The sequence below is a fragment of the Macaca mulatta genome, chromosome 8, assembly GCF_049350105.2.
Source record: "Macaca mulatta isolate MMU2019108-1 chromosome 8, T2T-MMU8v2.0, whole genome shotgun sequence".
NCBI classification, from domain to species: Eukaryota; Metazoa; Chordata; class Mammalia; order Primates; family Cercopithecidae; genus Macaca; species Macaca mulatta.
In genome coordinates this window covers 140,607,888-140,630,391 of record NC_133413.1, presented here as the reverse complement: position 1 = coordinate 140,630,391, position 22,504 = coordinate 140,607,888, and the positions used below count along the sequence as shown (strand labels likewise).

General features: G+C 38.9%; 1 protein-coding gene across 4 annotated transcripts in view; it reads left to right on the top strand.

Annotated features, from left to right (window-relative positions):
- ASAP1 (ArfGAP with SH3 domain, ankyrin repeat and PH domain 1) overlaps nt 1-22,504 on the top strand; it is a 395,945-nt gene that overhangs the window by 208,950 nt on the left and 164,491 nt on the right. For all 4 annotated transcript variants that reach the window (XM_077944032.1, XM_077944031.1, XM_015145993.3 and 1 more), the window contains one exon: nt 15,566-15,711. In XM_077944032.1, the coding sequence (XP_077800158.1) occupies nt 15,566-15,711 (146 nt within the window). The remainder of the gene's footprint in view (nt 1-15,565; nt 15,712-22,504) is intronic.

Below are 22,504 nucleotides of genomic sequence, written 5' to 3'. Positions count from 1 at the left end.
GCTTATTTTAATCCTGCGGTGTTCAGTGGGGAGAATAATTCTCTTAACAGGCATATGTAAGAGGTATAATAGATTAGAATAAAATGTCACAAGGTGTACAAAAGCAGCTTGTCTCTAGGAAATTTTACCTTTTTTGCTGTTTTCAAGTTTGTGGATAACCAGATTTTTTTTTTAAATCTTTTTGAATTACAGTAAATTGATTAATAAAAATAAAAATTCTTAAGCTCTTAAAAGGCTTTAGATAGAAATACCATGATTGAGCAAAATCTAAACAAATTTCTTTGGGCCTTCAAGGCATTTTGAATTCTTGTGGGTCTATTATTACTCCTTGGGAAGTGAAAACAAATTAAAATAATGAGTTCCTTCAGAATGGTCAAGGAAGGGTTTTTTTCCCCCAAAAGTGAATATACTTACCCAGGAGAGCATTACTCCTTAAATTATGTGGGGATAAACTGGAGGGATTCAAAAGAATGCTGTTTAAAAATCGGTGTCTCTTTCCAGAATAATATTAAAACCCCAGGCTTCTTAGAAAGTTTCAATTTTTGGATCTAGTTATTGGCTCGCATATTCTTTTACTTGAAATTAGAAGCTATTCACTGCGTGTATGAGCCTGTGTATGCACTTCCTCTATTTTGCTGGTTGTAGAATGAGTGCTCTCATTTTACTTAAAATGAGTTAATTTTTTAATGATGTGTGCTTCTATCTTTGGGGAATATACATCATGATAAATTAAGTAGTTTTAAATAATTTTATCCCACAACCACTAGTTTGGGGTTGGTGTATTTTTTTTTTTTTTTTTTTTTTTGGAGACAGGATCTCACTGTGTTGCCCAGGCTGCAGTGCAGTAGCGCAGTCTCAGCTCACTGTATCCTTGACCTCCCAGGCTCAGGTGATCCTCCCTCCTCAGCCTCCCGAGTAGCAGCTGGGACCACAGTTGCATGCCACCATGCCCAGCTAATTTTTGTTTTGTGTGTGGGAGGGAGGTGATGTTTGGTAGAGATGGGGCTTCACCATGTTGCCCAGGCTGGTCTTGAACCCACCTCTGCCTACCACAGTGTTGGGGTTTACAGGTGTGAGCCACTACGCCCAGCCTAGTTTGGGGTTTTTTTTTAAGCCTTAGGATGAACAACAAATTTGCTCTGTTAAAGGTGAATATATAAATGTGTTTCTATGCTTTAATGATTTATTTTGGTAAAAATAAATAATAGATGCCATTTGTTGAATACCTACTATGTGCCAGGTAGAGTCCATTGTGCTTTTCAGTCTTCAATTAATTATTTTCACTGTTTACATAAAGATTCAGATTAATGACTGTTAGGAACCATCTTTGAGCCTTAAACAGACCCTTCTTGACAACTACAGTCAAGATTCTATGACTTTACCTATGTCTTGCTGCCTCTTATTTCCAATTGCATTTTCATCATTCTTAAATGGTTTATGTCTCATTAAAGTAGGATTGTATTTTCCTGTATAAAGCTGTTGCACTTAAACCATGGCAAAGAATCTGCCCTCTGAAAACAACCGTGCCATGACAACCTCTAACAAGCAGTCATATGTGTGTGTTTAATTTTATTTCTAGTTCACATGTCAACGTGAATTTTTATATGTCTATTTTTACGACTGGAGAGGTTTCTCCAATTAAGCCTTTAGCAATAAAGAATAACTACTTATTGATTTTGTGATGCCCCATTTGGGTATGCAAATCAAGCAGATTGTGCCTGATTCTGAAGTGGTTTTCATTGATAATCAGTACCATAAGACAGAACATTTAGAGGTTGATAGAGGATGACTTTGCTTGGCCAGTTTGTCTTTTGCATTCACAGGCAACAGGGATATTTTCAGATCTTCCATGTCTCGGGTAATTGATCAAACATGTACTTTTTTCTTTATGGAGAACAGTATGGGTGTTGAGGGGACTGGAACAGCCCGTGCTGACTTTTCTCACTGGTGTTTTCTGGTTTCTTCCCCCATTGTGAAAGTGCAGTGTGATATTAATGTGTTTACTGTGGAAAAATCAGATGAGCTAAAAGAAAAAAATAATAGGCACGTGTCTTTTTAAATTTTTTTTTTCAAGTTAAAGGTTTGTTTTTCCCATTATTTAGATCCTTTTTTTTTTTTTTTTTTTTTAAACTCAGGGTCTCATGCTGTTGCCCAGGCTGGAGTGCGATGGCATGATCTTGGCTCACTTCAGCCTCGCCGTCCTAGACTCAGGTGGTCCTCCCACCTCAACCTCCCGAGTAGCTGGGACCACAGGCACTTGCTACCATGCCTGGCTAATTTTTGTGGTTTTTGTAGGGACGTGGTTTTGCCGTATTTCCTAGACTGGTCTTGACCACCTGGGCTCAAGCAGTTCACCCACCTTGGCTTCCCAAAGTGCTAATTACCAGCGTGAGCCACTGCTCCTGGCCCATTGTGTATATTCTGAATCACAAACACACACTTTTGGAGTACCCTGCACATCTGTGTTCTCTGTGGTCCTCATTATCTTACTTGTCCACATTTGAGGGTGATGCCTTTTCCCAGAGTTCTGAAGTGGAGAAGCCTAGTTGAGGTCATGTTTTGGGGAGTGTTCTATGCTGCCTGTACAGTGAGGAGTTGGGATGCTCCTAGGTAGAGAGCTGGGATGTGATCTCTACTCTGACAGGAAGTAACTAAGTATTTCTTAACAAGTCCTTCATTTCTCAGGACCTTGGTTTTTCTACCAGTGAAACAGAGAGATGATGATTTTTTTTCTGGTCTGTTTATGAAGTGAGATGAAGATACTTTGGTAGCCTCTAAAATGCCCTGTTTATACCCAAAGGGGAGTTGATAGTTTCTAACAATACCACATTTCTATAGCAACTGATCCAAAGAGACCTGCCCCTTTTGATCACACATGTGCTGTTGCCCTTCCCTCAGACTCGCCAACTGTGCACCCAGAAAGGGCAAGAAGCTTTGTCTTCAGATACAGCTAACATTTCTTCTAATTCCGAACATTGTGGGGTCATAGATAGACCCCTTAGTAAACCTCAGAAAGACAACACACTTTATCTGAACCTAAAACAAAAAATCTTACAAAGCAGAATATTTCAGTCAATTTCAGGGGTTTTTGGAACCTCTGACATTGAGATCAGAACCAGTAATTTATATAAACAATATGTTATATGTAATATGTACTATGTTATATGTAGTATAATATATAATAATATATAATTGATTAAATAAACATACAAGCATTGACTGGAAATGCTTTGAAATGTTTTACTGACAGAGATTGATGATTAAAAATAATTCGGAGAGTCCAGGTGCAGTGTGGCTCACGCCTGTAGTTCCAGCACTTTGGGAGACCAAGGGAGGCGAATCACTTGAGCCCAGGAATTCGAGACCAGCCTGGGCAACATGGCAAAACCCCATCTCTGCAAAAAAAAAAAAAAAAATTAGCTGAGCATGGTGGCATGCACCTGGGGTTCCAGCTACTCAGGAGGCTGAGGTGGGAGAATTGCCAGAACCAGTGAGGTCAAGTCTGCAGTGAGCTGTAATTGCACCACTGCACTCCAACCTGGGCAACAGAATGAGATCCTGTCTCAAAAAAACAACCACAAAATATAGTTTGCAGAGCACTGGTTCAGAGGGTAGCTGCTCAGGCTGAGTCCTGTCCTAGGCTACCACCTCATTAGCAGAACAAGAACCCAATGAGGTTTTATTATCTCAATTTTACATATAATTTATAAGCCAAGAAACTAACTCAGAAGGACTTAAAGGTCGTACCCAAGGCCATAATTCTAAACACTAAATAACCTTTGTATCCCATTGTAGGTGCTTAGTGAAAGTTTGTGAATTAGTAGTAAAATACGGGGTCCTATTTTTAAACACCTATTTATTTAGAAGGGTTGGCTCCATTGGGTGGTTATACTGTGGAGGCTGAAGCAGGGGAGGAATTGGTTGTGTCTTTGCTGCCTATTTTAGGGGCCAGATCTCAAAGCATTGCAATTACCTACAGAGCCATCAGTAAACCGAAGTGTAATGTGTACTTCTTCTGGCAGGTAGGAAGGCTGTATGATGAAGCCAGAAGAGAGAACATTTCTACTTCTGCTATAGGAGAGTGATGTTCAGGTGCTGTTTAAATCCTGAGTAATAGCCCTGTGGAACTCTTTGGGTATCTTTTCTTGGGGCTCTGTTATTTAATGGATTTGTCAGTGCTGCAGAAATGAGAATATGCATGCTGAGTTTCCAGATAACACCCCAGAGGCTGGGGCCAGACTCGTGCTGAGGCTTGGCTAGGACTTTGAAAGAACAACTCCAAATTCAAAATGACCTTCAGAAATTATAGAAATGAATCATCCAAAGTGGCATGGAGAAAAGCAGTTTTAAAAAATGTCCACAAGGCTTTCTGCCTCCAAGGACTTTGTCTTTAATCTTAACAATAGACTAATACAGTTAGTGGTGGTGGGAAAATGTAAGGAAACAGAGACTCAGGGAAGTGAAATAATTTGCTCATAATCAGCAGTTGTTTCCAAATTAGTGTTATAGATAAGAAAATAAGGAGCTTAGATCCAAAAATCCAGCCCTCATTCCCCAATAATATGGTGTCTGTAAAGTTAAAACAAATTTTTTCCGGGTCACAGGACAGGCGGCACTAAGTTTATGGATTGGTGTGGCAAAAAGGATCTGAGCAACTATCTGTTGATGAACAGGAACAGAGGGCAGTGCTTTTAAAACTTTAACCTATCATGGCACTTTGGGAGGCTGAGGTGGGAGAATTGCTTGAGGGCTGGATTTTGAGACTAGCCTGGACTACATAGTAAGACTCCATCTCTTTAAAAAAAAAAAAAAAAAGCGAAGCGTGGTAGTGCATGCCCGTAGTCCCAGCTACTAGGGAGAGGCCGAAGTGGGAATATCACTTGAGCCCAGGAGATTGAGGCTACAGCAAGCTAGACCATGCTGCGGCATTACAGCCTGGGCAACAGAGCAAGATACCCTTTCTCTTAAAACAAAACAAAATCTTAACCTACCTAGCTCTAGATTGAAGGTGGTAAACTCTGAGGCAACCAAAGACTCCATGTTAGTTTCTGTTTATCTCAGCCCACCTAAGCAAACACTGGCTTCATTATTCCTGAGTACTTTATGGTACCTGTATGGTATGCTGCTACCTCTTGCCACACCCCAAGTCTACTTGTTAAACAACTATTCATTTTTCAAGTTTCTGCTCAGTTATCTTCTCTTATGAAACCTAATCCACTCCATTCAAGTGTCGTCTCCGTGTTCTTTTTTTTTTATCAAATATTAAATAGTTGCCTTCTTTAGAACTATAGGAGTTCTAAAGTTAGAACTCCTTCTCATGCCATATAGATAATTTCATTGCAGATGTATTAAGTATTTAAATATTGAAGTGAATAAAACTTTAGAAAGTTTAATAACTTACTTTCATAAACCCTTTCCTGTGCTATATAAACATTGTTTTGGGTTAAAGATTAAGTGTTTTTAAAAATACTATTAGAAGGCTTAGGAACATAAGGCAGGAAACCAAAAACAGTCTTTTGCATACAGATTGATATATATGATTACATGACATTTTTAAATTTCTCTATGGCAAAGGGCACCATTAACAAGTTACAAGATAAATGGAAGAAATATTTGCAACACATATTATAAAAGTTTCTATCCCTTGTACAAGACATTCTTACAAACTGATAGGAAAAATACTAGCATCGGAAAACTAAGCTAAATATGTAAACAGGCAGAAAAGGAAATGTTAATGGACAATAAAATACAAAAAGATAGGCTTACTATAGTCAACTTTTTATACACATGTGGCCAGAATTAAAAAAGAACAGTAACATCTATGTGCTGATATGGTTGAAGAGAGTTAGCCCCTGTTACATGTGCATTGCTGCTGGGAATGTGAATTGCTTTAACCAGCTTCTCTGGAAAGAATGTGGCAGTATTAATTAAAATTTGAAATGTACACACTATCCCCCAGCAATCCTGCTTTTGTGAATATATTTTTCCAGCGGTAAAGTAATGGCATGTAACAGCTTGTGTATAAGAGTATTTATTGCAGCATTGTGTTTTGATGGCAAAAGCTGCAGAAAACCTAGTATCCTCTCAACAGGGGGATTTGTTATGGAACATAATCACAGTTAAAATAATTAGGTTTACTTATATTAAATTTCATGATTTTTATTCCATAGGAAAAAAGCAAGCCATGATGGTCGTATGTAATATCCCACTTATTTTTTTTAAAAGGGAGAAAGGGGTGAAAACACCTATATTTGTGTGTCTGTGTGTGTATGTATGTTTTTTTAAATTATAAGATGTCACTGAGATACACTCCAGATTATTAACTTTGCTTATTTTAAGGGGAAGGGATTGGAAAAGGGGAAAGGAAATTATAATTTTATCTTTATATATCTCTGTAATAGCATATGAATTACTTATATAATTTTAAAAACAAATAGAATTAAATATTTTATAAGTGTGATTAGTGCTACAAAATATGTATAGGATAATATAAAAAGAATTTGTCACTTCCCCTTTTATGGCAGTGCTATGATTTATGTCACATATTACATGGGTTTATTATTACATTATAGCTTACTGTATTTTATATGGCTGGCACATGGCTGCTGATAAGTATTTTTTGCAAGAAGGAAAAAGGCTTGTTTTATGAGAATCAACTATATGCAGTGAGCATTTTACTGAGCACTCACTATGTGCCAGACCCAGCACTGGGAACTGAACATATAACTGTGTAAAGCTGGGACCCCCAGCTTGTCAAGAGGCTAAGAAGAGAATGAATAACAGGATGCTTGGTAGGTTACACTTACATTGAAAGTTAGGGTGAGTCCTGAAATTGTGATGGAACTTATAGACAGGAGAACTTTGGATAGGTTTTATGACTGGAGTGTAATAATGCACGTATCCCAGCTAGCCTCTGGAAGAGTTTTCTTCGTTCATAAACATGTGTTTATCATGTGTTCCTCTGGACTCTTAACAAAGAAGGAGAACATGCGTAAAGACCTTGGAAGAGAGGCTAGGCTCCCAGGAAAGAGTATGGGAAATTAAGGAAGTAAGACTCTGGAGTGTGGAATGGTACTTAGCATCTTATGAATATCCACTGCATACCAGATACTAGATGAGGCACTTCATAGTCTTTCTCATCTATTTCCCTTAATAACCCCATCAAGTAGGTATTAATTACATTTTAGAAGACAGAGTCTGAGATGATATATAAATTGCCCTAGATCACAGTTTATAAACAGAAAACGTGGAATTTGATCCACAGTCATCTTATATGTCCTGGAATCCTCCAAAAAATACCATGTTTAAATTAGCATCCATTAGCATTAGAACTCCAGCTCTGAATTTTAGGGTATATGAAATTAACAGAAGTAAAGGTATTTTTAGACTCATGCCATATACTTTATAGTCATTGTCCCATTTCACGTGTGAAGTTGAGGCCCAGATAAGTTAAGTGCCATTTCCAAGGTTATATATGCCCAGTTAGAACCAGAGTGGGGATTCAGACCCCAGTCTCTGTGTCACTGAGGCCTGTGTTCTGTGTGATCTTTCACCAAATGATGTCTAGGTTTGCCTGGTTGTGGTTTGGAATGCTCTTTAGGATGGATTTATGAGAGTATTCTCAAGGCCTTATTATACCCGTTAAGTAGAAATAATCCTTTGTGGTTTTATAATTTTTTTGTGTTTTTCCAAAAGAGCTTTTGTATTAATTTTGACACCTTTACCTGTTAGTGGCCAATCAGCAGTGGGCCGATGATGTTATTAGACCTGTTTTATATGTGAAGAAATTAAGGCCCCTAGGAGCTTCAGTCTCCTGACATGGTAGAGTCTGGAACTAAGACCTGGATTTTCAGGTTTCTCAATCACTTGGCATCTGGCTAAAGTTAAAAGACTTCTAGAGGCTCCTACACTTAACCAAGTACACTAGTTAGGAGCACAGGCTTTAGGGTCAGTGCCTGTCACTACTGCTTCTTATCTGTATGACATTGGGGCAACTTGCTTAACTACTCTAAACCAGTTTCTAAATTGTGAACATTGAACAAGATAACGCAGGAAAAATACTTAGCATACTTCTTGGCACATTAATCAAAAATTGTAATTGCAAATAATTATCTTTATTATTACTTTGTCAGTATTATTACAGGACAGGAAGTCTTGTTTTATTTACCTTTTTGTTCCTGATATTTGTCATCAAGTCTTTCACATAGTGGATTCTGAATAGATTTTGTGGCACACAATATTCTGGTATTCACGATAGTCTTTCCTGAGTGTGTCAGTGGAGAAGGATAGGTTTTGGAATCAAATGAAGTGGGATCTAATCCTTTCCTCACCACTGAGTTTCATTTTTCTTATCTATAAAGCAACTGCCTTGAGGGAGTATCACATGAGTTTCAGGATATTCACTGTGATTGAATCCCTCTACATAGTCAGTGCTTAATAAGTAGCAGCCATAATTAGAGTTGTTGAGAATCGAAGGTTAGGTTGGCAGGCAGTCCAGTCCAGAGGTTTTGTGAAAATTGCTCAATTTGGTAAGATATAACACATGGTGTTAGTTAGACAAACCCGTCAGGGAGAGACCTATTCAATAATTGCTATGGTTCTGAAAGTTTTGAGGAAAGTCTCATTGGATGAGTATACAAAGAAAGTTTAAAGAGTATTGAATTTTAATGTATTCCTAAGGTATTTGCTATTGCCAATCCCTAGGGATAGAAACTCTTCTGCATTGTCTGAAGCCTCTGCCTCCTGTCCACGGGGTAAAAGGCTGGCTCCAATGCAGTGGCCAAAGATGAATAGTTGGTATGGTTGTCATCATTGTGTCATTGCCATTATAAATATTTATTGAGCTCATCGTGTACCAGGCACTTGGCATGCAATATCTTATATTTAATAGCATCTCTATGAGGTAAATGCCATTATAATTTCCATTTTCCAGATGGGGAGGATGAGATTTAGAAAGATAAAGCTACTTGACCAAGGTACCACACAGACAGTAAATGATAGACTTAAGATTTGAACCTAGGCCTGTCCTACTTTAGGATGTGGAGTATAGGGGAGGGAAAAAACATTCTTGGCTGACATCTGCAAATTAAATGGACAAAAGACAAATTAACAGGAGAAAAGGCTTATTTAGTATGGACATAAGGGGCCTCACAGAAAAGAAATGAAAAATCCCGAAGAAGCAGCTAGGCCTAGGAGCTTATATACCATTTTAGCAAAGGGCAGAAAATTGTGGAGAAGTGACAAGACAGAGAAAAAGAGGTTTCTAGGAATTATAGGGCAGTAAATTATAGGGAAGATAAATATAAGGGGGAAACAAATAGATGATAGGGGTTATTTTAACAAGGTTTATTTATGCAGGTTCATCTTGGTGTGACATTTCATCTCTTCCTAGAAAGGAGGTGGGGGAAACACTTTATAAAGGGAGATTTATGCCTTACTTTTGGGCAGAATATTTTCTTCCTTTCGTTTCCTTCCATTCTCCTCTCCCTTCTTCCTTCCTTCTTTTTCTTTTCTTTCCTTTCTTCCTCTTTTCTTTGTTCAAGGTCTCACTCCGTCACCCAGGCTGGAGTGTAGTGGCACAATTACCACTCACTGCAGCATCGACTTCCCAGGCTCCAGCAATCCTCCTGCCTCAGCCTCACAAGTAGCTGGGACCACAGGCTCATACCACAGTGCCTGGCTAATTTTTGTATTTTTGGTAGAGACCGGTGATATGGTCTGGATCTGTGTCCCTACCCAAATCTCATCTTGAATTGTAATCTGAATTGTAATCTCCACGTATTGAATTGTAATCCGTATTGTAATCCCCACCTTATAGGAAGTGATTGAATCACGGGGGTGGTTCCCCCATACTGTTCTCATCGTAGTGACTGAGGTCTCACAAAATCTGATGGTTTTGTGGGGAGTTTTTCCTTCCTTCACTCTGCACTTCTCTCATACTTCTCCTCGCTGTTACCATGTGAAGAAGGATGTGTTTGCTTCCCCTTCCACCATGATTCTAAGTTTCCTGAGGCCTCCTCAGCCATGCTGAACTGAGTCAATTAAACTTCTTTTTAAAATAAATTACCAAGCCTTAGGTATGTCTTTTAGCAGTGTGAGAACGGACTAATACAATGGGGTTTTACCATGTTGCCCAGGTTGGTCTCAAACTCCTGGGCTCAAGCCATCTGCCCACCTCAGCCTCCCAAAGTGCTGGGATTACAGGTATGAACCACTGCACCCAGCCACCTTGCTGTTTCTTAATTGCTTTAAGCTCAAAATAATAGTTATGCTGAAGTGGTTTGTTTTGGGGTGGCATATTCTAATTTAAATTCCCTTATTTATGAGCTGTATGAACAAGGGTTAAGTGTTTGTATCTACACACTTGGATGGTAATAGTACTTATCTCATGGACTGTTAGTAAGAGTGAATGGAGTAATGTATTGTATCTAAAGTGCTTAATGCAATAACATACAGTCAATAAACTAGCTCTAATCATGATTATTACTGGAATAGTAATACTACAGTAGTAAATCGGTGATTAGTTTATATTAGTCATCTCCCCACAGAAATGCTGGTAGTTGAAATCCTGATGAAGTGGCCTTTTCTGGTCTAGTTGTGAAAACTAGACCAGATTTCATTCTTGTATCATTTCATTCTTATTTGAACTGAAAGGATTCACCTAGCTCTTAGAATTATCTTGCAGGCCAGGCATGGTGGCTTATACCTGTAAATCCTAGCACTTGGGGAGGCCAAGGTGGGAGGATCACATGAGCCCAGGAATTGGAGACCAGCCTGGGCAACATGGCAAGACCCCATCTCTACAAAAAATTAAAAATTAGCCGGGCCTGATGGCATGTGCCTGTAGTCCCAGCTACTTTGGAGGCTGAGTTGGGAGGATTACTTGAGCCCAGTAGGTTGAGGCTGCAGTGAGCCATGTTCATGCCACTGCACTCCACGCAGGTCTACGATAGCAAGACCTTGTCTCAACAACAACAACAAAACAATTATCTTGCCTTCTGCAACAATGTCATGGATGCCAGAAGTTTCTTAGGAATATTGGGAAAGAATGTCTCTTCTTCACAGATGAATCACATTTCTTTCTGCGTTCTTTTCTTTTATCCAGTCTCTTTCTCACCTACTTACCCTGGCCTCTCCACTGTACTGTGTGCCCAAAAGTCTCCCAGCGCTCGCATGTAGTAAAGATCTTAAAACAGAGCTGCATCCTGCTCTCTAAAACCTCTTGAAGTGAGTGGGCCATTTTCTGCCTTACCAGTCCCTCTCCTTCAGACACACTTGTTCCTGTGGCAGTGCTCCACCACTGCAGCTTTCTTTCCCTCCTCTTCCCTATACTTCTGAACTGACATTCCCCTCAGATGGCTGAATGTACTCTGCAATGTGTTCATCCCTTCTGCCGTTGCCCTTGCTGTTTCCTCCACCAGAATCATGGTTCTTTGCTGTCTCACTCTCTGTGCCTGTTGAAAATCTGCTGGGTAAACCCTTAATTTTGTACACAGGTGTGTGTCTCGGGGACGTGTGTGTGATCTTTCTAGTATTGACATTGATAACTTTATAATAGAGTATGTTAAAAAAATAATTAAGACGTAAGACCTGTGTTTTTATTCTGTTTGATATTACAGACATTTCTCTGTATTATAAGTAGTCATGGATATATTGCGGTAACAGTAGCTGACATTTTGGGGCACATGCCACATGTCAGGCACTATTTTAAGCACCTTACATTTAATTTTCTGTCATTTTTATTTTCATAGGATTATTATTATTATTATTATTATTACCTCAAGATATGTCTTACTAAACTGTTATATCTCTAAGCTAGGCAATGTTTTTATACACACACACACACACACACACGTGCATACATATATATGTGAGACATATATATGCCAGTATATACACACATACATACATACATATGCATATATAGAGAGAAAGAAACTACGTGGTTATTCAGCTGTGGAATTAGCAAAACATACAGGACCCATGACCTAGCCTATACTTAATCTAGTCTTCCGCCTCACTCACGTCACATTTCATGTTTCATCTACCTAATAAGCATAATTCTTCCCTTGCAGAACTAGTGAGGGTGAAATATGAGACTGTAGAAAGCATAAGCATTTGGGTCACAGAAGGTTCTCAGCTCCTCCCAGCACCTTCTTCCCATGGCCTGTCTCTGCCTTAGCCCTTAGCCAAGTCCATCTTATTCTTCAATGAGTCTGTCATCACTGATAGACTGAGAGCTTCTTGTAATTCTTTCTAACCTCCACATGAAATTTCAATTGAGAATAATGGCTGTATCTAGGGAGGGAAGGAAAGAAATTGGAATTGGGTAGAGGGACAGAAGTAGGGGAATAGGGGATCATTCTTTAATATTTTATTTATTAAGCTGGGTGGTGCATACATGGATATTCGATTACTCTAACAAATTATATTTTTCACTTGAAATATTTGATAGTCTCAAGAAAACAGCCTGTATACCTATTTTTACTACTGAGGTGCTTCCCTTGGGAGCAGGTAAAATGAACAGACAGCTGAATTCTTTTTTCATAGGTCTCCAAAATCAGAAGAGGATATCAGATGAGGTAGGAGTCTTGGTGGTAAGGTGGGACCTCTTTGGCCTCAGACATAAGGTATCAGGAGTAGCTCCAGCACATGAGGGAGACACGTGTGTCCTCTCGGTTGAGCTGGTGTGGCCTTTCTTTTGTGTTTTTCTGAGCCGCTTCTCTGAGTGAACTTGGACAGTAACCAGAGCTGCATTTTTTAATATCTCAGCCTGAGATGCTGACAACCACTGCAGGCACCATGAATTTTTAATGTGGTGATTAGAAGGCTGGCTAGGGCCTCATTTCATTTCACTGGACTGCTGTGACACTTGTTTCCTTCATGGTATTTAGACTTTCTGGGGTATTTCCCAATCCAGACTCATGTTCTGTTTCATGAGTGCCCATTGCACCCATGCACTTACTGAGGTGTGTTTGAAAGCAAAATTTAAAAATTTGGTCTCAATTATTGAACATCCTACGCTGTTTCAGAAGGGGATGCTTCTTAAATTCCTGAAAAGGAATTCAATAAATCCAGGTCAACAAATATTAACCAAGCCACAGCTTTGAAAGTCCAGCTCACTGAAAGATCTACAGCAGTGTCCATTGGGTAGGGATGCAGAAGTGAACCATAGGTAATCCCTGCCTCTTGTGGTCTGGTGGTAGGAAAAGATGTGTGTGTGTGTGTGTGTGTGTGTGTGTACATATATACACACACATATATACGAATATATATGTGCATACATATATGTGTGTATATATACATATATATATGATAGAATGTGGTAGAAAATCCTGCAGTAGAGGTACAGAGAATTGTGGGCAAGGAAGGATTGTTTCCAACTAAAGGAAGACTTTATGAAGAAAAATAATTTATTGTAAAGCCTTTAATGATACGACTTTGATAAATATCTGTTTATTCACTTATTCATTCTGTAAATACTATGTAGGGAAATTCATGCTTCTCTGTGCAGCACAACAGAGGAGGGAGATGGAGAGTTGAGTACAGGCATCTGAAATGCTTCCAAGAGAACGTGGTATGCATCACTTCCACTCACATGGCCTTGGGTGGTGCACGCCATATTTCCTGCCTTACTTCAAGAGTGTGGGGAAATGCAGTACTCCTTTCTGTAACCCTGCAAGGATTGGAAACTCGGATATCCATGGCAGGTGGTAATGTCTGCCACAAGAGTCACAAGATCTGATGCACAATATAACAGTGTTACGTTGGATGCTGTGTCAATACCAGATTACTGGGAAGCAAAAGCAGTAACAGAGAGACCACTTCAGAAGCAGAGTGTATTTGCCATTGCCACAGATAGGGGACTGTGAGAAAAAGAGGGTTTGGGAAGAAGATCAAGAGTTTGGTTTTAGACATGTTAAGATTCAACATAATAACAGAGAGTGGGTTTGTCTGGGCTGGGGATATCAATTTGGGAGTTATCAGCTGTTAGAAAGTATTTAAAGTCATAAGACTGAGATCCCAAGAGAGTAAGGAAAAATAGAGAGGAAAGGGCCAAGACTGAGGGGCCTCAACATGATGAGGTCAGAGAGATGAAGAACCAGCAAAGACAATGGAGAGGACCAGTCATGAGGCAAGAAGACACTCAAGAAAATGTAATATCCTGGAAGCCAGATGAAGAACATGTTTCAAGGCAGTGGGGGGTTATTGTTTATGCAGTATTTGCTCTGTTAAGAAACTGTTATATACTTTATGTCAGCTCATTAGTACCACAATTCTGTAAGGTAGTTATTGGCCTCATTTTATGGATTGGAAAACAAAAGCTCAGGGAGGAGAAAATTTCACCAGTTAATATTTCTCATGTGCACCTAATTCATCTGATCCAATTCTGAACATTTTGCAGCAAGAGATGGACTGTGAAAAGCATTTTACAAATACTATACCTCAGACCTGGAACTTAGACAAAATTAAAGGAAATGAAGATTAGTTGCAGGGAAAGAAACCTGTTAGGACACATGAATTTTTCTTTTGCCATCCAAGATTGTTTTTCCAAGGAGAATTTTCTCCTTTTTCAGATAATCATAGTTTCTTTCTTCCTTTTCCTTTTCCCTTTCCTTTCCTTTTTCTTTTCCTTTCCCCTTTCCTTTCCTTTCCTTTTTCCTTTCCTTTTTTTTTTTTTTTTGAGATAGAGTCTCATTCTGTCACCCAGGCTGGAGTGCAGTGGCACAATCACAGCTCACTGCAGCCTCGACTTCCCAGTCTCCAGCATTCCTCCTAACTCAGCCTCCCAAGTAGCTGAGACCACAGGCGCATGCCACAACACCCAGCTAATTGTTAATTTTTTGTAGAGATGGGGTCTCGCCATGTTGCCCAGGCTGGTCTTGAACTCCTGGGCTCAAGCGACCTGCCTACCTTAGCCTCCGAAAGTTCTAGGATTACTGGCGGGAGCCACCATACCCAGTCAATCACAGTTTCTTAATTGCTTGAAAATGGGATGTAATTTGACCCCTCAACCTATGAGGAATTAGTGGATTAGCTGGACTATAAATGAACTAAATTCTGTAAATGAAAAAAGGTAAGGCGAGGCTCAGTGGCTCACACCTGTAATCTCAGCAGTTTTGGAGGCCGGGTAGTCGGATCACGAGGTCAGGAGTTTGAGACTAGCCTCACCAACTTGGTGAAAAATACAAAAAATTAGTCGGGCTTGGTGGTATGCATCTTTAATCCCAGTTACTCAGAAGGCTGACACAGGAGAATCACTTGAACCTGGGAGGTGGAGGTTGCAATGAGCTGAGATCATGCCACTGCACTCCGGCCTGGGAGACAGAGTAAGACTCCGTCTCCAAAAAAAAAAAAAAAGTAAAAGTAAAAGGGAAAATCTTCCTTAGTAGAGTGAGTTAGAATATTTAGTGTACTCCTAACCTAACCTTTGGGATGTGTGCAATAAATAATTGATACAGTTTATGCTTCCATTTTGAGGATTTGTAGTGATCGGTATTCAAAATAACTTTTCATTGTGGCAAATAATAGCTCAGTCTCCTTTCTTCTTCTTTTTTGTTTTTAGATCATGTACAAAATGAAGAAAACTATGCACAAGTTCTTGATAAGTTTGGGAGTAATTTTTTAAGTCGAGACAACCCCGACCTTGGCACTGCGTTTGTCAAGTTTTCTACTCTTACAAAGGAACTGTCCACACTGCTGAAAAACCTGGTAAGACATTACATATGTGAGTAAAAAGAAGTACAGCCTTTCCAAAATATTATGTCATATGGAGAACATTTCTATAATCCTTCCCTCTCAATCCTTGGTCCTAGGGGTGAGAAAGAAAAAAAGCTTTTTAGACCTAAGTGACTTCTGCACCTCAACTAAAAAGCTTTTTAGTCACCTAGGATTTGCTTAAAGAAAATCCCATTGTGAAATTCCTGGAATTTGTACCTTTGGCCCAGCTGATAGAGTAGATTTATTGAAGCTGAGAGAGAAACTGCTTAACCTGAGTTCTCTTCCACATCTCTACCATTGATTTTTTTTTTTAAAGATTACCTTTAGCAACTTTTGCTTTTTGATTGGCTAAAAGAATAATGATGATTTCTGTGTCGAACATACATTGGAAATACACATTGAAAGTATATCTCACTTGTGTGAAGGTGATCATGCATTTTGGTTTCTGATTTATGAATAATGAACCTCCCTCAACTCCCCACATCCTTTTAACCCCTGACCAGGAAAAGGGTTTTGAGATTTAGGGAGTCTCTGGTTTCCGAGGTAAATGACAGGAAGAATCCCTAAAGATCTGAGACACTAGAGGTGCTGGCCCCAGGAGGCAGACCCAGAGATGGGGGTGGTGGAGGAAACTATTTGCCAGGCAGTCATGTATAGGCATCCCCATGTTGTGCTGCAACGCCCTCCCCAGCCCTCACACCATATGCACACTTAGAAAGGTTCTGGGTAACACCACCTGGACTGATGCTGGTTTTGGGGGATGAAATTATTTCTCTGAGGGCCACCCAGTGAAATAATTTAATCCTCCTAAGTCCCCAGGGAAAGGAGTACAATGAGGTTGAAAGGTGCCAAAGGAAAACTATTTATATCATGCTTTTCCAAGTTAGCCCTGCCCTGGAGAAGAGGAGCTGTTCCCTCTTCTCTCCCAGTCTCTTGGTATTGTACTTTTATCTCCTTTAAGGATCCAGAACTCAGGCCCAAGATGGCCTCAGCCTAGGTCAGTTATTCATACAACAAATAGGCTTCTATGGCCTCAGGTGATAATTTGTCATAAATCCATTAGATACAAAAGGTTAGTTTACAGATGAAGATAACCTATTTGAAAAATGAAAACTACCTTTCTACACTCCATTAACCTGTTTGGCCAATTGCAATATTCTTTTTCTCTGTCACAATAAATGAACAGATGTGTGTGTGTCTGTCTGTCTTCCTGACAGTTTTTCTAATTGGTGATGTATGCCATTGAATTAATATTACACAGCAAATAAGCAAATCTGAAAGAAAATAAATGTTGAACATAGAAATATTTATTATTTTCAGAAACTTGGGAAAGAATAATTTTGAACTTAGGCTCTAATGTTTATGCTTTTGGATTTAAGAAATCCATGATATTTTTGTAAATCTTAGATTACATAAACCTCATTTATTCAGAAGAGCACCCTCGGTTTTCCTTCCCTCTGAGCATTGCCTGCACTTTCACTGGAGGCCTTGCTCAAAGTGTGGTGTGGTAGAAAGAGAGGAAGCAAAACAAGACTCTGACGATTCACTTTGGTAATAACTGGTAAAGGACTTGGCTCGGGCAGAAAGCTGTGTTTTCTCTGAGATGGGTGTTTTCGCATTGGTATCTTGCTTTAGTTTCCAAGAGACCAAATGTATTTGGCTTAAGTCAAGAGTCATCACCTCCAAGGTTCCTGGACCAATCCATCTCTACACTTTGCTACAATGCAGGTTCCTTTCAACTGTGTGTATATGTGCCATACACACAGCTCAGTGGCCATTCAGGCCAGCATTCATCATCTGCATTTGCTCACCTAATTCGTTTGTTCATCTCCATACAAAACCAGCTGAGATTTAGCGAATGCTTTTGATGAGCCTGGCAGTTTGGTGGGTGCGTTATGTAGATTATTTCATTGAAGACATTACAACAATCCTGTGGTTACTGTACCTTTAATCCAGATGAGGAAACTGAGGCAAATTGAGATTGTAACTTGTTCATTTACACTGTTAGTATGTGTTACAGACTTGAAGCCAAACGTTGTGTCTCTGAACCCATTGTCTTTGCTCTTCTACAGTATCCTGCCCCTGTCACCTCATGTTCTGGTTGTGCTGTTACCCTAAGCAGAAGTACTGATCAAGCTACTCCCATATACATACCTCAAGCTACAGCCCTTTTTCCACACCCACTCCCCTTTAAGGAGTAGAAGTCTAAGAAAAATCTAAAGGAAATTGCTGGAAAACCTAATTCATATAGTAAAGAAAATCAAATTTTGCCTTTGAAAGTGGTGGTGGCATTCTTGGTGAGGGAGCCAGGTAGAAGAATCAGTTTCTACTGTAGTTTGGTTACTAAGAAAACATTATTCTAATTGAATAAAAAGCAGCGCCAGGGGTTTACACAACTTGGTAACAGCCAGCAACTTTCTGCTTCTCTTTTTATGCTTTTCCAGGAAAGGGAAGAGCAAACTAGGCAGATTGATAGGGCCGCACCTTGGAGTAGAGGGCTCAGGGGTCAGGGTTCTGGATCTTCGTGCAGCACCTGCGGCCCTCAGCTGAGCAGCACTCAACACCCTCCTGGGGCTCAGGAGTACCCACCATGGGAACCCATACTTCTCAGAAGATTCCCAAAAATCCTATTCTCTTAGGCTTGTGAAGGCCAGAAACATTAAGCAAACTGATACAGTTGAAATGCAGAAATTAAAAGTAAAAGAAAGTACTTTGGTACTTTTTAGACTTTGTAAATTGTATTCTCAGTTCAACCAGCAAGTACCTAAAGTCTATTATGTTCGAAAGTCTATGCTAAATACTAAAAAATGTTATTTTCTAATTAAGTATTGCTTATAAAGAGTATTTTAATAGTTTATACTAAATCATTACTTATTTTTTATAGAGAAAAAGGAAAGGATAGATATGCGGGCCAGGTCTCATACTAGCTTTTAGCTTTGACTAACCCTCGAAGAGAAAAACATTTGTTATTTGTCAGATGTAAGAAATCACTATTGCAAGTGTATTGTGTTTAGCAGTTTCCAGGGCAGTGGTCTTAAAAAATATCAGTGCACTAAATGATGGTAACTATCTCAGCCATCATTGAGATGCTTGGGGTTTTTTTCCTTTTTCAAAACTGTCTGTGATTATAGAAAGTATGATCAAGTGAGATGTTATGTGAAAACTCCCAAGGGCTACCTACAAAGATGTTGGCATTAACAGTGCATAGGCCTGAGGCTGCTTTAAATTAACCAAACGTCTGAGGACTGCGAAAAGGATTGCAGTTATTGCTGATTACTCTGTGAGCTCATACCACAGTTGATACACCAAGTCAGTTTTAAAGTAACTTGCTTTTCTTACTCCCCCCTCCTCCAAATCATAGAAAATTGTTCCTATAAAAAGTTTTTCTACCTCGTAACGTAGGATTCGAGAGACTATGAAGCATAGGTGGTTGGAGGATCATGGGTTTTGGTATCAATCACACCTGGAATCCTAGTTCGTGCCTCACTAGCTTTATAGCCTTTGGCAATTCACTAAACTTTTCTACTGCTAGTTTCCTTGTCTCTAAAAATAAATAATAAGAGTGACTGTTTCTTGGTAGTGGCAGGATTTCATTGAGATCAGAGAAGCAAGTCACTAAGCACAATACCTGACACAGAATTTGTTTCAGAAATACAAACCTTAATTGTTATTTACATCTTCTCATTTTATTTTTAAGGTAACTCAATGTAAACACAGCTATCAGTCATATCCCATTTTAGAGATAGATGCACCAAATCTTCAAAAAATATATACTTGCAATGATGCAATTAGGGATTGAGCTCAAGCCCTGTGGCTACAGATCATGCCTTGTTTCAGTCTTGCTGCCCCATGAATTACATTGCCGTGATGGATTATTTGGATGATGAAGGCCCACCTGACAAGGTGACCAGGGCCTATCCTGTTGATCACTAAACTAATGTGTGTGTTTAGCGTGCAGGGTACTTTCTTGGCTCTTTTTTGTCCTTTGATTTCTCTCATTTGTGAGTTATAGCATATTGGAAAGAGTGAGAGTGTTAGATGGTAGTTCTCAAACTTCTTGGTTTTAGGACCTCAATCTTAAAAATGACTAAGGGCACCATGTGGTTTCTATTTATGTGGACTACTTCTATCCATATTTACTATCTTAGAAATTAAAACTGAGACATTTTTCATGTGTATTATGTATTTTAAAATAATAAACCCACTTTAAAAATCTATTTTTATGGAAAAATAACTATTTTCTCAAACCAAAAAACATTAGAAGAGTGGCATTGTTTAACATTTTTGTAAATCCCTTTAAAGCCAACTTAATAGATGGTAGCTATATTTTCATGTCTACTTCTGTATTCATTTTGTTGCAATTTATTGTTTTGGTTGAGGTAGATGGAAAATAAGGCCTCACACAGGTCTGTATTGGGAAAAGAGAAGAGTATTTTAAGAGCCGTTTCAGGTAATCTTTGATACTACATAAAAACTTGACAAGTGGTCCTTCCTTAAATGTTATTAACGGTGTGAATCTGAAACCATGTAAATGAACATTATTTGGAAGCTGTCAGCTCATGGTGGCAAATTCAAGTTTTCCAAAATTTTAACTTCCTCTGAAAGCACTGTTTTTATCATTAGCAATAAATGCTATCAGTTGTTTACCTCGAGGTGATAAGCTCACTTCATTCATTTTCAAGAAAATGTTTGTCAAATACCAGAGTCTGAATAACCATAGTTTGCTAGTCTTTCTTTCAAAAAAAAAAAAAAAAAAATTGGTGTTCCACTAATAAAGCCAGTTAGTTCAACTTGCAACTCAAAAAATTACATTAAGTGCTCTTCATCAAAACAACCATATTTCAGTATGCCTAAAAAGGGCTTTATTCATACTTCCTATTTTGTCAAACAGAACATTAAAAAGATGCATTTGAGGGTCAAGATGTGATGAAAATCGTTTTACTTTTTCATTATGGGCATTCTTAGATGAAAATAGCCTTTTTTTTTTTACTGTAAGAGCAAGACCATGAAGAATACAGTTACTTCACTTCGTGGCAGTGCCTTGATTAATGCTTAAGGCAGCAGCTGTTTTACTCACTGTTGCTTTTGCACTGTCAATGCAAATGTCAACACAGTGAAAGATTCAGATAACCTCTTAGTATTATTATGAAAATAGTTTGGACCTTGGGAACCTGTAGGGGCCTAGGCGCTATACTTTGAGAACCACTGGTGTCAGAATTTGAAGGCTTTGTTATGATTCCAGCCCTACCGTTAAGTAGGTTAATGTAGCCTAACTTACGGAAATAAATTTCCTCACTAGTAGAATAGGGAAAGTACTTTTCTGCATACCTTATTGGTTGTGTAGGGATCAACTCATACCATTCATGTGAAAAATATTGTAACCTACAAAGTCCTTTGTACACACTGGATTATTATAATATTAATAGACTACATTAATACTAGTATTACTATGGTATGAATAGCCACTCTAGGGTACTTTGTATTATAAAAAGAACACATGCCTACTGGGGAATTGCAATTTCTCTTTCATGTTCCCACTAATCAAAGATAACTATAATTGACGTTTGGAGTTTCTTTCTAGTCCTTTTGTCTACCTCCTTCTTTAGGGGGATGACAAATAGATGAAACGACATGTTCTAAGCAATTTTGAATTTGCTAGATTTCATATAGTGCTGGCACTAGAGTTAGATTTCATATAGTACTGGCACTAGAGCAGACACATTTTCCCAAGTTGGGTCAAGTCATAGATTCAGAAGTTCAAAAGAATGTGACTTATCCAAGAGCCCCATGTAATGAATTCCTCCTCATTGGCAGATCAGCCTTCATCCCCATTACAGCCTCATCCCCTTCTTGTTGTGAGAGCCAGCGCAGTGACATCTGCGGAATGGCAATCCAGCTACTGGGGCAGGAAGATGATCGAGGATGACCCAAGTACATGCAAGATCTTTTGTCTTTTACATCTGTGTTCTTTATACCCCTGTAAGCTTTTATTGCCTTAAAGTGAAAAAAAAGTTCCCTAAAAGAGTGACTTTAAATAAGATAACCTTCCCATAATGTGTATTTTTATGACTAAAGTCACAGGCATCCAAAATTACAAAATGGAGAGCAGATCAGTAGTTACCAGTGGTTAGGAAAGGGAGCAGCAGTGTAACCTGAGGGAGTTCCTTTGTATTGATGGAACAGTTTGATAACTTGATGGTGGTGATGGTTGTAGTTATCTTTACATGTGACAAAATGCTGTAGATACACAAAGACATACCAAAACAATGAATGCATGCAAAAAACGGGGGGAATTCTACTAAGGTCTGTGGCCTAGTTGTCTTGCACCAGTGTCTATTTTTTCTTTTTGATAATGTACTGTTTAACATATATAAGATGTTACTATTGGAGGAAGCTGGTTGATGGGTCCAAGGGACCTCTCTACTAGTTTTATAGTTTTTTGGTGAGTCTGTAATTTTTTCAAAATAAGTTTAATAAAAGTATAAACTATCAAATTATTATCAAAGAGGGAAAGTAGGGGAAAGTGTTTAGTATACATTGTTACGTAAACATTTCAGCATGAAACAAATGTGCAGAACACAAATCAAATTCATTTCTCTGATATTCTTTGAGCCAACTGATCTGCAGTCCTCAGTCCCACTTCCTTCGCACTTTAATAGGTTTTCTAATTTCTTCCTCTAATTACAGTCCTATATGTGGCCACTATTCCACAAAAGTAGGAATGATTAGCTATTTCCTCCCAGAAGTGAGTCTAGTTGTCATGACTGAATATATCTAGGGAATG